Here is a 15,468-nt window from a genome sequence, read left to right as displayed (position 1 = left end):
AAAAGCCTGTTTGGAAAACCAAATGTGTTACCCTAAATCAGAAGCAACCCCAAAGATACAAGTGCCCAGTGTGGTAACCATGACTAGACTTTGTCTACAGTGTTTAAAACCCTACTGAATATTGTTTAGGGAGGTTTAGGGATTAGGAAAGTAGAGGGATTTGGAACTGGATAAATTTAAAGATACTGGGCTGGGTTCTCTGCCTCATGCCACTGATAGCTGAGTTCCCGTTGCAACGGAGAATCCACTGATAGGGAGAAAACGGGATTGGTGCCGGACGCCGAACGGTTTCCGATGCTCTGGCCCCCACTCGCGTTGGGATCAACGTTCAAGCCCCACGCCAGCGGGAGGAAGCAAATGGGTTTGCATCCACTTGGCAGACTGGGTACCATATTCTCTGGGCCCTCGAGATTCTCCGGTCCTCTGGGACAGGAATCACATGGACGAGAATCACTACTGGTCCTAATCAGCATGGACCTGATGCGGTGGACCTCGGTGGGCCAAGGGAGTAACTGGTCAAGGAAGCTGCCCCCAAAGTCGATCAGAGGCCCACCCATCTCATCCACAATGCAAGTTCTGCCCACCCCAACCGCAGGATGCCCCCCAGAAGAGAGCCCCTGTCCAGAAACTAGAGAGCTGTCTCTTTATTTAAGGAGTCTCTGTGGGAGTTCCCTTTATTTAGGGGTCTGTGGGGGATCTCTTTAATAATGCGGTCTCTGGTGGGGGGAAATCTTTATTTCGGGGATCTCTGTGGGAGGTCTGTTTACTTAGAGTGTTTGTGGGGGGGTCTCTTTATTGAGCGGGTATGTGGGGGGGGGTCTCTTTATTTAGGGGACCTCTGTGGGGGACTCTTTATTTAGGTGTTCTGTGAGGGGGTCCTTTTATATAGGGGGTCTCTGGTAGTGGGGCCGATGTGGTGGCGGTCGCGTCATGCCCTGTACTGGGAAAGAGGTGGCGGGGGTGACCCATAAAATCCCAGAGGGGCTGATCTGTGCTGCAAGGGGGTGGGGCTGAATTGCGCTGCGCGGGGAGCCCGAGCAGGATATTGCTATTGACTGCCCTCTCAAAATGGCCGTCTGATAGCAGGATTCCCTAGGGAATCCCTCGTAATCCTCACCATGCAAAAATTTGCATGGCTAAAGATTGGGTATCGCTTCCTGATTTGTAGTTGAGCTGGGCAGGCAGATGGCTGTGGTGGTTGGAGGTCAATCATCTCAGCTCTAGGAGATCACTGCAGGAGTTCCTCAGGGTAGTGTCCTCGGCGTACAAACTTCAGTTGTTTCATCAATGACCTCCCTTCCATCATAAGTCAGAAGTGGGGATGTTCCCAGATGACTGCACAATGTTCAGCACCATTCGCAACTTCTCAGATAATGCAAGTCCATATCCAAATGCAGCAAGACCGGGACACTATCCAGGCTTGGATGACAAGTTACATTCATGCCACACAAGTGCCAAGCAATGACCATCTCCCAGAAGGAGGATCGAACCATCGCCCCTTGACATTCAACGCATTACCATTGCTGAACCCCACGCAATCAGCATCCTGGGGATTGATCAGAAACTGAACAGGACTAACCATTTTAATACTGTGGCTATCAGAACAGGTCAAAAGCTAGCAATCCTATGGTGAATAACTCACCTCCTGACCCTCCAAAGTCTGTCCACCATCTATAATGCATAAATCAGGAGTGTAATGGAATACTGTCCACTTGCCTGGATAAATGCAGTTTCAACAATACTCAAGAAACTTGACACCATCCAGGACAAAGGACTTGATTGCTCCTCCTTCCACAAACATTCAATCCCTCCACCACTGACAGGAGTGGCAGGGTGTACCATCTACAATATACACTGCAGTAACTCACCAAGGTTCCTTAGGCAGCACCTTCCAAACCCACGACCACGACCATCTAGAAGGACAAGAGCAGCAATACCTGGGAACCCCAGCACCTGGAGATTCCCCGCCATGTCACTCACCAACCGGGCTTGGAAATATATCGCCATTCCTTCACTGTTGCTGAGTCAAACTCCTGGAACTCCACTTCCCTCACAGCACTGTGGGTGTACCTATACCTCAGAGACTGCTGCAGTTCAAGAAGGTAACTCATCACCACCTTCTGAAGGGCCATGATGCGGAGATGCCGGCGTTGGATTGGGGTGAGCACAGTAAGAAGTCTTACAACACCAGGTTAAAGTCCAACAGGTTTATAAGACCATAAGACATAGGAGCAGAATTAGGCCACTTGGCCCATCGAGTCTGCTCCGCCATTCAATCATGGCCGATATTTTCTCAACCCCATTCTCCTGCCTTCTCCCCATAACCCCTGATCCCCTTATTAATCAAGAACCTATCTATCTGTCTGAAAGACACTCAGTGAATTGGCCTCCTCAGCCTTCTGCGGCAAAAAGTTCCACAGATTCACCACCCTCTGGCTGAAGAAATTCCTCCTCATTTCTGTTCTAAAGGATCGTCCCTTTAGTCTGAGACGGTGTCCTCTGGTTCTAGTTTTTCCTACAAGTGGAAACATCCTCTCCACGTCCACTCTATCCAGCCCTCGCAAGTTTCAATAAGATTCCCTCTCATCCTTCTAAACTCCGAGTACATTCCCAGAGTCCTCAAACGTTCCTCATAAGACAAGCTCTTCATTCCAGGGATCATTCTTGTGAACCTCCTCTGGACCCTTTCCAAGGCCAGCACATCATTCCTTAGATATGGGGCCCAAAGCTGCTCACAATACTCCAAATGGGGTCTGACCAGAGCCTTATACAGCCTCAGAAGTACATCCCTGGACTTGCATTCTAGCCCTTTTGACATGAATGCTAAAATTGCATTTGCCTTCTCAACTGCCGACTAAACCTGCACAGTAACCTTAAGAGAATCGTGAACAAGGACTCCAAGTCCCTTTGTGCTTCTGCTTTCCAAAGCATTTCCCCATTTAGAAAATAGTCTATGCCTAAATTCCTCCTTCCAAAGTGCATAACATCACACTTTTCAACGTCATTGCCCACTCTCCCAGCTTGTCCAAGTCCTTCTGCAGCCCTCTTGCTTCCTCAATACTACCTGTCCCTCTACAGATCTTTGTATCATCTGCAAACTTAGCAACAGTGCCTTCAGTACCTTCTTCCAGATCATTTATGTATATTGTAAAAAGTTGTGGTCCCAGCACAGACCCCTGAGACACACCACTAGTCACCGGCTGCCATCCTGGAAAAGACCCCTTTATCCCCACTCTCTGCCTTCTGCCAGTCAGCCAATCCTCTATCCATGCCAGGATCTTATCCTGAACACCATGAGCTCTTAACTTATTTAACAGTCTCCTATGCGGCACCATGTCAAAGGCCTTCTGGAAATCTAAATAAATCACGTCCACTGGTTCTCCTTTGTCTAACTTGCTTGCTACCTCCTCAAAGAACTCTAACAGTTTTGTCAGACACGACCTCCCTTTGACAAAGCCATGCTGAATCAGTCCTATTTTACCATGCACTTCCAAGTGCTTCGTGATCTCATCTTTAATAACTGACTCTAAAATCTTCCCAATGACTGAAGTCAGGCTAAGCGGCCTATAATTTCCCGTCTTTTGCCTCCCTCCCTTCTTAAACAGTGGTGTTACATTCGCCACCTTCCAGTCCTCTGGGACCCTTCCTGCCTCCAGTGATTCCTGAAAGATCATCACTAATGCCTCCACAATTTCCTCAGCTATCTCTTTTAGGACCCTGGGGTGTCGTCCATCCAGTCCAGGTGACTTATCCACCTTCAGACCTTTCAGTTTCCCCAGAACCTTCTCCTTAGTAATGGTCACTGCGCTCACCTCTGCCCCCTGGTTCTCCTGGAGCTCTGGCATTCCACTGGTGTCTTCCACCGTGAAGACTGATGCAAAGTAACTATTCAGTTTGTCTGCCATTTCTTTGTTTCCTATTATTACTTATCTAGCCACATTTTCTATTGGTCCAATGTCTATTTTTGCCTCTCTCTTACCTTTTATATATTGAAAAAATCTCTTCCTATCTTCCTTTATATTACTAGCTAGCTTGCACTCGTACTTCATCTTCTCCCTCCTTATTGCTTTTTTAGTTGTCCTCTGATCGATTTTAAAGGCTTCCCAATCCTCTGGTTTCCCACTAATTCTCGCCACTTTGTATGCTTTATCTTTAGCCTTTCTGCTGTCCTTGACACCCCTCATCAGCCATGGATGCCTTGTCCTCCCATTAGCATGTTTCCTCCTCCTTGGGATGAATTTCAGTTGTGCCTCCCTAATAACCCCCAAAAACTCCTGCCATTGCTGTTCCACTCTCTTCCCTGCTAGGCTCCTTTTCCAATCAACTCCGGCCAGCTCCTCCCTCATGTCTTTTTAGTTACCCTTATTTAATTGTAATACCATTTCATTTGATTGCAGCTTCTCCCTCTCAAACTGCAGGGTAAATTCTATCATATTGTGGCCATTGCTCCCTAAGGGTTCCTTCACCTTAAATTCCCTAATCAAGTCTGCCTCATTACACATCACCAAATCCAGAATTGCCTGTTCCCTCACAGGCTCTGTCACAAGTTGCTCCAAAAAACCATCTTTTGGACATGCCACAAATTCCCTTTCTTGGGATCCACTACCAACCTGATTTTCCCAGTCCACCTGCATATTGAAGTCCCCCATGATTATTGTAATATTGCCTTTTTACATACCTTTTCTATCTCCTCATTTATTTTCTGCCCCACATCCTGACTACTGCTAGGGGGCCTGTACATAACTCCCATCAGGGTGTTTTTACCTTTGCGATTCCTCAACTCTACCTACAGAGCTTCTATGCCTTTTGATCCTATATCGCTCCTTGCTATCGATTTAACTTCAATCCTTACTAACAATGCAACCCCGTCCCCTTTGCCCATCTGCCTGTCCTTTCGATAGGTCATATCTCCTTGGATATTTAGATCCCAGCCATGATCCCCTTGTAGCCACGTCTCTGTGATGTCCACAACATCGTACCGGCCAATTTCAATGTGCACAACAAGCACATTTACCTTGTTCCGTATACTGCATGCATTTAGGTACAACACCCTCAATCCTGCATTGGCCACCTCCCTTTTCACACTCTCCTTAGTCACTGTACCCTGTACTGTGGCCCTTTTTGATTTTTGACTATGGCTTCTCTGCCTTACACTTTCCCGCTTACTGCTTTTTGTTTCTGGCCCCATTTTACTTCCCTCTGACTTCCTGCATCAGTTCCCATCCCCCTGCCACATTAGTTAAAACCCTCCCCAACAGCACTAGCAAACATCACTCCCCCCCACCCCCGGTTCCAGTCCTGCCCAGGTGCAGACCATTTGGCTTGTACTGGTCCCACCTCCCCCAGAACCGGTTCCAATGCCCAAGAATTTGAATCCTTCCCTCTAGCATCATCTCTCGAGCCACACATTCATCCTATCTATCATGACATTCCCACTCTGACTAGCTCGTGGCACTGGTAGCAATTTTGAGGTTACTACCTTTGAGGTCCTACTTTTTAGTTTAACTACTAACTCCCTGAATTCAGCTTGTACCTCATCCTGTTTTTTACCTATATCATTGGTGCCTATGTGCACCACGACAGCTGGCTGTTCACCCTCCCCCCCCCAGGATGTCCTGCAGCCGCTCCGAGACATCCTTGACCCTTGCACCAGGGAGGCAACATACCATCCTGGAGTTGCGATTGCGCCCGCAGAACCGCCTGTCTATTCCCCTTACGATTGTGTCCCCTATCACTATAGCCCTGCAATTTCTCTTCCTGCCCTCCTGCGCAGCAGAGCTAGCCACGGTGCCATGAATCTGGCTGTTGCTGCTTTCCCCTGGTGAGTCATCTCCCTCAACAGTATCCAAAGTGGTATACCTGTTTTGCAGGGAGATGACCGCAGGGGATGCCTGCACTGCCTTCCTACTCTTGCTCTGTCTTTTGGTCACCCATTTTCTCTCTTCCTCAGTACCTTTCACCTGCGGTGTGACCAACTCGCTAAACGTGCTATCCACGGCGTCCTCAGCATCGCGGATGCTCCAAAGTGAGTCCATCCGCAGCTCCAGAGCCGTCAAGCGGTCTAACAGGAGCTGCAGTTGGACACACTTCTTGCATGTGAAGAAGCCAGGGTCAGTGGACATGTCCCTGAGCTCCCACATCGCGCACGAGGAGCATGACATGAGTCTGGGATCTCCTGCCATGTCTTAAACATTAGGTTAACTTGTACAACTACAATTCCAAAAAACAAAAGAAAAAATAAATAAATAAAGATAGATGAAAAGAAAAATGACTTGCCAGTCACTTACCAGGGATAAAAAGCACCTCCTCCCCACCCAGCTTGTCTTCTCTGGCTCACTGGGAGAACTCACTGGGAGTGAGTTAAAGTTGCTCTTTTTAAATTGGTCTGAGTTGACTCCCCCCCCCTTGCTTTTAGATCAAAGTAGCTTAAGGTGACTGATACTTAACTGCCAACCAGTTATGTGAGTGGGTGGGGCAGCCCCTTGTTAACCTTCACTGCACAATTCTAGATTAATTTAAATTCCTGAAATTTAAAAAGGAACAGCGTTACTGATTAAATTCCCACCTAGCTTCAAATTCCCAAACTCACTCTTCGCTGTGCCTCACTCAGGCGGTGTCTTTTCTGGCTCACCGGGAGAACTCCGTTCTTTGTTTCGATGTATGCATTCACCTGAGGAAGAAACAGTGCTCCGAAAGCTAGTGATTCGAAACAAACCTGGTGTTGTAAGACTTCTTACTGTTCTGAAGGGCAACTAGGGATGGGCAATAAATGCTAGCCTAACCAGCAACGCCCACATCCCGTAAAAAAAAAAAAAAAAATTTAAATGGTGCAATTCAGCTCTGGTGGGAGAACATAGGGGGTTATCGTCCCAAAGGGGAACAAAGTTTCCTCACAAGCGCCTTTAGCCGCGTGTTTCCCAGCACCCGCAGTGCTGAGAAACGCATGGCTATTCAACGCTATTCGTGTTGAATAAGGGGCCTGATCGGGGAACGCTCGGCTGAGGCCGCACATAGCCCCGTTTTTTACACCGGGGAACACTGCTCTCCGAAACTAGCCGTTGTAGCAATAGGTCAGGACGCCATTTAAAAATGGCATACCGATCTCCGAGGCCCACAAGAAACCTTGACATCCCCCAGCCCAAACGCAACATGGGAGGGTCCCCCGGCCCCCCTTCGCACCACCAACCCCCATGGTGGGCAACCCTGGTCCAATCGCGCGTGTACCAAAAATGCCATCTTGACAGTGCCAACCTAGCGCCCTGGCAGTGCCACACCAGCTGGCAATGCCACCTGGGAACTTTGGCAGTGTCAGGATGGTACCCAGGTGCCACAGCCAGGGTGCCAATCTGACACTGCCAGGGTACCCAGGTGACACCAATGCCAGGGCACAACCCTGCCCAAAGGATATATTAGGGGCAGCACGGTAGCATAGCGGTTAGCGCAATTGCTTCACAGCTCCAGGGTCCCAGGTTCGATTCCCGGCTGGGTCACTGTCTGTGCGGAGTCTGCACGTTCTCCCTGTGTGTGCGTGGGTTTCCTCCGGGTGCTCCGGTTTCCTCCCACAGTCCAAAGATGTGCAGGTTAGGTGGATTGGCCATGCTAAATTGCCCTTAGTGTCCAAAATTGCCCTTAGTGTTGGTTGAGTGGGGTTACTGGATTATGGGGATAGGGTGGTGTGGGCTTGGGTAAGGTGCTCTTTCCAAGAGCCGGTGCAGACTCGATGGGCCGAATGGCCTCCTTCTGCACTGTAAATTCTACATGCAGCTGGGGTCCTCTGATCCCCTTGGAGACCCCCACGAGTGCTGTTCGCCGTTTGTGGGGACCAGTGCTAAACAGCGCTCGCTGAGGCAAAGGGATTGATTTCCAAAGCCTCAGGTACTTCGGAAATCTGCGCATTAGAGTAAAGCATACTGCCTCGCTCTGATATGCAGATTTGCCAAAAAATGATCCCGATCCATGGAGAGACATGGACTTCAGCATTATGAATTTTGTCACCATTTAGAAAATAGTCCACGCCTCTATTCTTTTTTCCAAAGTGCAAGACCTCGCGCTTGCCTACGTTGAATTTCATCAGCCATTTCTTGGACCACTCTCCTAAACTGTCTAAATCTTTCTGCAGCCTCTCACATTTCCTGATGCATCTGTTGTGACTTAAATTTTTGCAAGTGTGCAAGGAGTGACAGAGTTGCTGATTTCACCTTTAACGTATCAAACACTGTTTGCTGTGTGATCATCCATTCCTCATGTACATCCTCCCGCAATGGCTTCCAAAGAGGTTGTGTGACCTCTGTGTACGAAGGTGGTAGTAGTGAGGTGGAACAAAGGTGGTAGTAGTGGACCAAATGACATGATCGTGTGATGAAACAGATGCCAAATCAAAACAATACCACAATCAGCAACAGCAAGTAATCCTCTCGTGAATAGAACACAGTCTAAAATGCAACACACATAAAATACTCTAAGCCAGCATTCTGAAAACACCCAGCAACCTCCAACCAAGATGACTGTAACTAAGTCTGGATGGCTAAGTGAGACATCAGACAATTCAGAGACATTGGGCAAAATCTTCTGGCTGTTAATGCCTGAGGGGGACACACATGGCATGGTGGAGCAATGGTCATCACTGCTGCTCACAGCATCGAGGACCTGGGTTCAATCCCGGCCCCGAGTGACTGTCCGTGTAGAGTTTACACATTCACCCCGTATCTACATGTGTCTCACTCCCACACCCAAAGATGTGCAGAGTAGGTGGATTGGCCACACCAAATTGCCCCTTAATTGGAAACATTAAAAAAAAAGTTAATGCCTGCGGGATCTTCCAGTCCCGCTGACGGCGCACCCCCGTCACCGCTTTCCCAGCTGCGTGTGGTGGATTCAATGGGAAATTCCATTGGCAATGCCGGGATCAGAAGATCCTGCTTCTAGCCAACAGTGGGCCACATTCTGCTGCCGAGAAAGATGCCGCAGGGAGGTCAGAGAATATCACTCCATATAGCTACTGATTTTTAAAATGATATATTCGAGCATTATATCATTATCTGGACTAGGACTTGGGAGTCCTAGTCCAGGATTCTCTAAAGGTAAACTTGCAGGTTGAGTCCGTAATTAAGAAAGCAAATGCAATGTTGTCATTCATCTCAAGAGGCTTGGAATATAAAAGCAGGGATGTACTTCTGAAGCTTTATAAAGCATTAGTTAGGCCCCATTTAGAATACTGTGAGCAATTTTGGGCCCCACACCTCAGGAAGGATATACTGGCACTGGAGCGGGTCCAACGGAGATTCACACGGATGATCCCAGGAATGGTAGGCCTAACATACGATGAACGTCTGAGGATCCTGGGATTATATTCATTGGAGTTTCGGAGGTTGAGGGGAGATCTAATAGAAACTTACAAGATAATGAATGGCTTAGATAGGGTGGATGTAGGGAAGTTGTTTCCATTAGCAGGGGAGACTAGGACCCGGGGGCACAGCCTTAGAATAAAAGAGAGTCACTTTAGAACAGAGATGAGGAGAAATTTCTTCAGCCAGAGAGTGGTGGGTCTGTGGAATTTATTGCCAGAGGGCGGTGGAGGCCGGGACGTTGAGTGTCTTTAAGACAGAAGTTGATAAATTCTTGATTTCTCCAGGAATTAAGGGCTATGGAGAGAGAGCGGGTAAATGGAGTTGAAATCAGCCATGATTGAATGGCGGAGTGGACTCGATGGGCCGAATGGCCTTACTTCCGCTCCTATGTCTTATGGTCTTATGGTGTTCGGACTTGATTCGATCTTGGTTCTGAGCATGTGCTGTCGATTTCCATTAGATTTGCATATGTCAGAAGTTGTGTGTTGAACTCAAAACTTGTCTTGCCTGCAGGTTGACTGATTTGTTACTCACATGCCAGTTGTAGGGCATCTTTCATCTACCCGTGTTTTTTTAGATTCATGCAGTATGTACTCCTGGGAGTATATAGACAAGTGATGACTGAGAAAGGTGGTCCGCATTTGTCTGCCAAATAGTAATTCCACACTGGTTCTGCAGTATAGTGTAGTTGGCCTGATATGCGCTGCAGGAATAGGTGGTCTTCAGCCAGTGTAAGCACTGAGTTTCCAGTGGTGCTTCATGAGGCCTGTGGTCTTCATCATTCTCTTGATACCAGGGGTGTTGAACCGCACATGGTTAGGTTTATGATCACTGCGCCCGTGATGTCCACCACAGCAACATTTGGGGTTACCAGGGTGAGTTTTTTGTAGTTAGATCAAGTGTAATGGATCACAGGGATGGGATCGTCAAGCCATTGTACCATGACAAGTTTGGTTGAATCATTATTTGCCATGTCTGTGTGTACACACATTTAGATGTGCAAAGTGGAAGGGTGCTTGCCCTGCATCTGTATCCAGTTTTGCATATGATTTGTGCTGAATCTGCATCTCTCGGCATATATTCTGGATGGGGGCAATGGCTTCTGTTGGTACCACCATGCCAATACATTCTTTATTATTCACCGTGCTGAATGTCTGTTCCTCTAGTGTATAAATGATCTGATTATTTTCATCATCTGAACATGTAGCCAGGCTAGATATTTCATGGATCTTATCTTGACACTGTATTTTATGTTCCCATGGTTCACTGAAATGCTCTCTGGCCGAAGATTGTGGCTTCTTGTGATGTTGAAACATTTGTTTTGGCCTTTGCTTTTTTATTTGTTTCCAGTGTCCTCTGGTGCCACATGTCTTATACACAGCACTGAAGTCTGGGTATTTTCTGGCTCCATGAGTGAGGCCTTGTTGTACGTATTGTTTGCAAGGTTTGCCTGTATTGGATATGGTGCCAATAATGAACAAATTACACATAGCCTGTAGACCAGGTCTGCCCAGTGGTATGGTTTTATACTTGTGTATGCTTTGCACTTGTGCTTCCATGTTGTAATATTTGGGTTGATCCAAGTGGTCTTTTTAGAATGCTTCTATTGGGGTAGATGCTTATCACGAGCTTGATTATTCTGTCAGCTAGTTCTTGCGCTATAAAGTTGCAATCACATTCTGTGCACGTGCATCTACTTATGAAATGGTCTCTCAGTTGCTGGCTATAGACAATGAAATCTGGATGGTGCGTTTGGAAGTTGCGCTGCATTCGTAATTGAGCTTCAAGTGTTGACCACATCTTGTTCAGATTATCGAACATCATTGTCTGACAGACCTGATCTGTTCAGTCTGTGGAGGCCTTCATTACCTACTGCATTCTTAATCTTAATGGCTTGAGTAACTGGTTTAGAAATATTGAGGTCCAGAAAACAGAGCTCTACACGTTGTCGAATCAAAGTAAACTTAGATAGGAAGTCCACAGCTTTCCAATGGCGTGCTGGAAATTCTGTGGCCATCATGCAGCTTTTTGCATAATTTTTAGGATATTTTGAAACAGGACAGCTCATCAGGATTTTTTTCCCCCAGCCCATCAGAACTTGTTTTTTCTCGCCGAATTGCAGTACCTTTAGTGGCTACCACCTTAGCTGGTCATAGATTTTGGCTTAACTGCAATGGTGGCACTGTTGGCTGTTTTTGGTTTCCCGGGCTGAAGTTAGGTCCACCCATAGGACAGTGATTATGGAATGAAGCGTTGCGCAGGTCAAGGAGACACAGCCTCAGTGAGTGAGACACAGACAGAGTGAGAATTTGAAACTTGGTAATTTGGTGCAGTGAGGTAACCAGGAAAGGTAAGTGATAAATCTAATTATGTTGTTTTTCAGTTAAAAGTGCAGTGTAGATTAGTGTCTGATTGGCTGAAGCTGCCCCCACCCTAATTGCTGAGAGGCAGTTATTTGGCAGTCACCCGAGGCCTGTTTAGGGGCACAAAGGTACACATTGTATTCTTCTCGTTGAAGTTTAAGTAGTGTGAGTCATCCTAAAGTCTGTATAAAAGACGGACAGAAAACGCACTTAGTAAGCGTTGCGCAGGTCAAAGAGACACAGCCTGAGTGAGACACAGACAGAGTGAGAATTTGAAACTTGGTAATTTGGTGCAGTGAGGTAATTTGGTGCAGAGTGGGAGAAGCTGCTTTTCCCCTACTGTTTTGTTCTCTCTCTTTCTTCTGGCCTGTAACTTTTAATCAGCAGGGAGAGAACCTGAGAACATCTGAGACCCTCAGAAGGTAAGTAAGTGATTTTTATTCATTTTTAATTTTATTACCTTTTGAAATTGTGTGTGTGTGTGTGGGGGGGGGGGGGGGGGGAGACTGAAGTGACATTACAGAAAAGCTGTGACCTGAGTGGCTGGTTGGGAATCTACACTAAATTAAAAAAATTAAGCATTGGTAACTAATTAAACATAATTACGTAATTATAATTTAGAGGGGTATCTAAGCCAGAGATCGGAGAGTACTATATTTAGCTTTCACATTTATCATAAAAATCTAGTGCTAGGAAACAGATAGTTAACAGTAACTTTAAAAAAATTGTTTTTAACTTTTAACTTTAATTTACTAATTAATTGATGCAATGTCAGTTAGAGGGGTGCAGTGCTCTGACTGTGAGATGTGGCAGGTCCGGGAGGCTTCCAGCGTCCCGGATGGCTTCATCTGCAGAAAGTGCACCCAACTGGAGCTCCTCACAGACCGCATGGTACGGTTGGAGCAGCAATTGGATGCACTTAGGAGCGTGCAGGTGGCGGAAAACGTCATAGATAGCATTTATATAAATGTGGTCACACCCAAGGTGCAGGCAGAGAAATGGGTGACCACCAGAAAGGGCAGGCAGTCAGTGCAGGAATCCCCTGTGGTTGTCCCCCTCTTGAACAGGTATACCCCTTTGGATACTGTCGGGGGAGATAGCCTATCAGGGGAAAACAGCAGCAGCCAGAGCAGTGGCACCACGGCTGGCTCTGATGTTCAGAAGGGAGGAAGGGAGGGTCAAAGCGCAGAAGAGCAATAGTAATAGACGACTCTATAGTCAGGGGCACAGATAGGCGCTTCTGTGGACGTGAAAGAGACTCCAGGATGGTATGTTGCCTCCCTGGTGCCAGGGTCCAGGATGTCTCCGAACGGGTAGAGGGCATCCTGAAGGGGGAGGGCAAACAGGCAGAGGTCGTTGTACATATTGGTACTAATGACATAGGCAGGAAGGGCATGAGGTCCTGCAGCAGGAGTTCAGGGAGCTAGGCAGAAAGTTAAAAGACAGGACCTCTAGGGTTGCAATCTCGGGATTACTCCCTGTGCCACGTGCCAGTGAGGCTAGAAATAGGAAGATAGAGCAGCTAAACACGTGGCTAAACAGCTGGTGTAGGATGGAGGGTTTCCGTTATGTGGACCACTGGGAGCTCTTCCGGGGCAGGTGTGACCTATATAAGAAGGACGGGTTGCATCTAAACTGGAGAGGCATAAATATCCTGGCCGTGAGGTTTGCTAGTGTAACCAACTCCTAACATGGCCCGACTCCCACCTCGACCCGGCGAAACACCCCGCAGTTCGGACTCTGCGTCCACCTCCAACCCGGCCTTCCGGCAGCACCCGACCACACCATCCCCCAGCCCCTTGACTAAAACCTCAACACCAATCCTCCTGTTGGCCTGACTGGGTTGGACCACACCCTCAAGCCAAACCTCCACCTGACCCTGACCCACATACTTGAACTAATGCCCTGCTCCACAGGCCCCACCTAAGCTGACCACTCCACCCCCCAGATGGGGCTGGACTTTGGCACTGGGCCTCGAGGCCAAGCCGTGTTGCCTAGATCTCACCCCATCTGAGTTGGAAGGCTTGGTAAAATCAGGTTGGAAGAAAAGTCACGTAAATATTGGACATAGGAGTGGCAATCCGACACTGACTGCCACTCCGGGGAAGTTGCACCATTGCATTTACTGAAGAAGTATGTTATTTCTTTCTGATAAACTTTCATATGAAACGTTTTGCTGCAGCTAGTCAACATTGTAGTGGACAAATACTTATTTCAGCAGAGTTGCACATTGTAAGGAGTTCTCAGTGACAAATCTACATGCTAAGAATGGGATGAATATACTACATGGCCTTTTGTATTCCATAACTGCCTTATTTTATAATTTTAACTCCAGTCCAGCTCTTCAGTTAGTTCTTTATCTTGCAAGAGACCAGAAATATTACCGGTGTCCGTAAAAATTGTTTCTCAAAACTCAAATAATTAGCAAGAGCATTTGTCAAAGCGATCTTTCAGAATCTGACCTTAATGTTAAACATTGAGTACACAAACATGATCCTTCAGCAAAGTTACAATTCAATTAGTCAAATTCAACCAGATTTTCCTATTGAAAATGCAGCATGAATTTCAAGTTAAAAAATACACAATGGGAAGCATTCACCCCAAACCTATTATAATAATGATCTGTGGATTGCATTTTATCTATTATGCTTGAATTTTATCAAGCTGGAAGGTTAAGCAAAGCCAGCTTTTTCTAATGCCGTTCAACAAATCTGATTGGATGCAAATCACATGCCTTTGTCATGCATTGATTTTGAAGGTGCATCGTTAAAGAGAGTGTAAAAATAGGAGGTTTGCAACTGCCAACGCACTGTACAAATAACAGTATTATCACCTTAGAGCAACAGGTTATAATAATCAACATAGAACACATACTTGACTGAACTGTCAACTGAATCTCTCAACTGTCGAAAGTTGAAGAGATTAATTATGGTTGAAACATTTGGCATTATCTCACATACTGGCTATTCTAATATCCAACAGCCATCATTATAACATTTGAATTCAGTAATTGCCAGCAAAATGATTGAATACTCCATTAAATGGATCTAAAAATCTAATAAAACTGACCCGAATTAAATCGGCAACTTCCACCCAAAAGGTTGCTCTGATACACTCTTACTGTGTCCAGTTCATACTACTAAATCAGTCCCAATCAAATTACTGACATACCTCTCCATCTGTGAGAATCTAGAACTCCCAGTCCACGTGAGCGCACTGTGATCCTCTTCCCTTGAAAGCGTACCACTAGCAGAGAATGAACATGGAACACTCAATGGGAGATCTAAAGATTCCATGCTGGTGTGCAGGCTACTAAGCTTAGGGTACATTAGGGTTTCCTTGTTGTTTGCGAAATTGCTAACTAGACCAAGCCCCTGACTAAAGGTGCTAGAATTTACATTAAGCACAGGGGCAGGACTAGGTGTCAGACATGGAGTCACGCTGTTTCCAGGTATCTGGACATCGGCGGTTTTGGTTAAAGGTTCATTGGCAACACTGCTAGTGACAGATGCATGTCCTGAGGTTGAAGAATCCAGGCTGTTCGAGTTGATTTTGTCAATATTGGCTAATGCAGGTGGTCTGTTGATTCCTTTTGAACTCATCACCCTGGAGTGGAAGAGAAAAAAAAATTCAAATAACTATTTGATTCACATAATGCATGGGGAAAATTGAAATAAAAGTTGAATAAATGTGGGGTGAAGGAGGGGGAATAAAGGGCACTTTCTGACTAAAGCATAAAATTGAATGGCAACATCACT

At 46.6% G+C, this 15,468-nt stretch overlaps 1 protein-coding gene across 8 annotated transcripts in view; it reads right to left on the bottom strand.

Moving 5' to 3' along the window:
* Positions 1–15,468, bottom strand: part of LOC140393873 (neuron navigator 1-like) — a 970,643-nt gene that overhangs the window by 139,608 nt on the left and 815,567 nt on the right. For all 8 annotated transcript variants that reach the window (XM_072480430.1, XM_072480425.1, XM_072480424.1 and 5 more), the window contains one exon: positions 14,882–15,316. In XM_072480430.1, the coding sequence (XP_072336531.1) occupies positions 14,882–15,316 (435 nt within the window). The remainder of the gene's footprint in view (positions 1–14,881; positions 15,317–15,468) is intronic.

Source organism: Scyliorhinus torazame, chromosome 17, assembly GCF_047496885.1.
Source record: "Scyliorhinus torazame isolate Kashiwa2021f chromosome 17, sScyTor2.1, whole genome shotgun sequence".
Classification (NCBI taxonomy): Eukaryota; Metazoa; Chordata; class Chondrichthyes; order Carcharhiniformes; family Scyliorhinidae; genus Scyliorhinus; species Scyliorhinus torazame.
The sequence above is the reverse complement of the archived record's forward strand: the minus strand, read 5'-3'. Positions and strand labels throughout refer to the sequence as shown.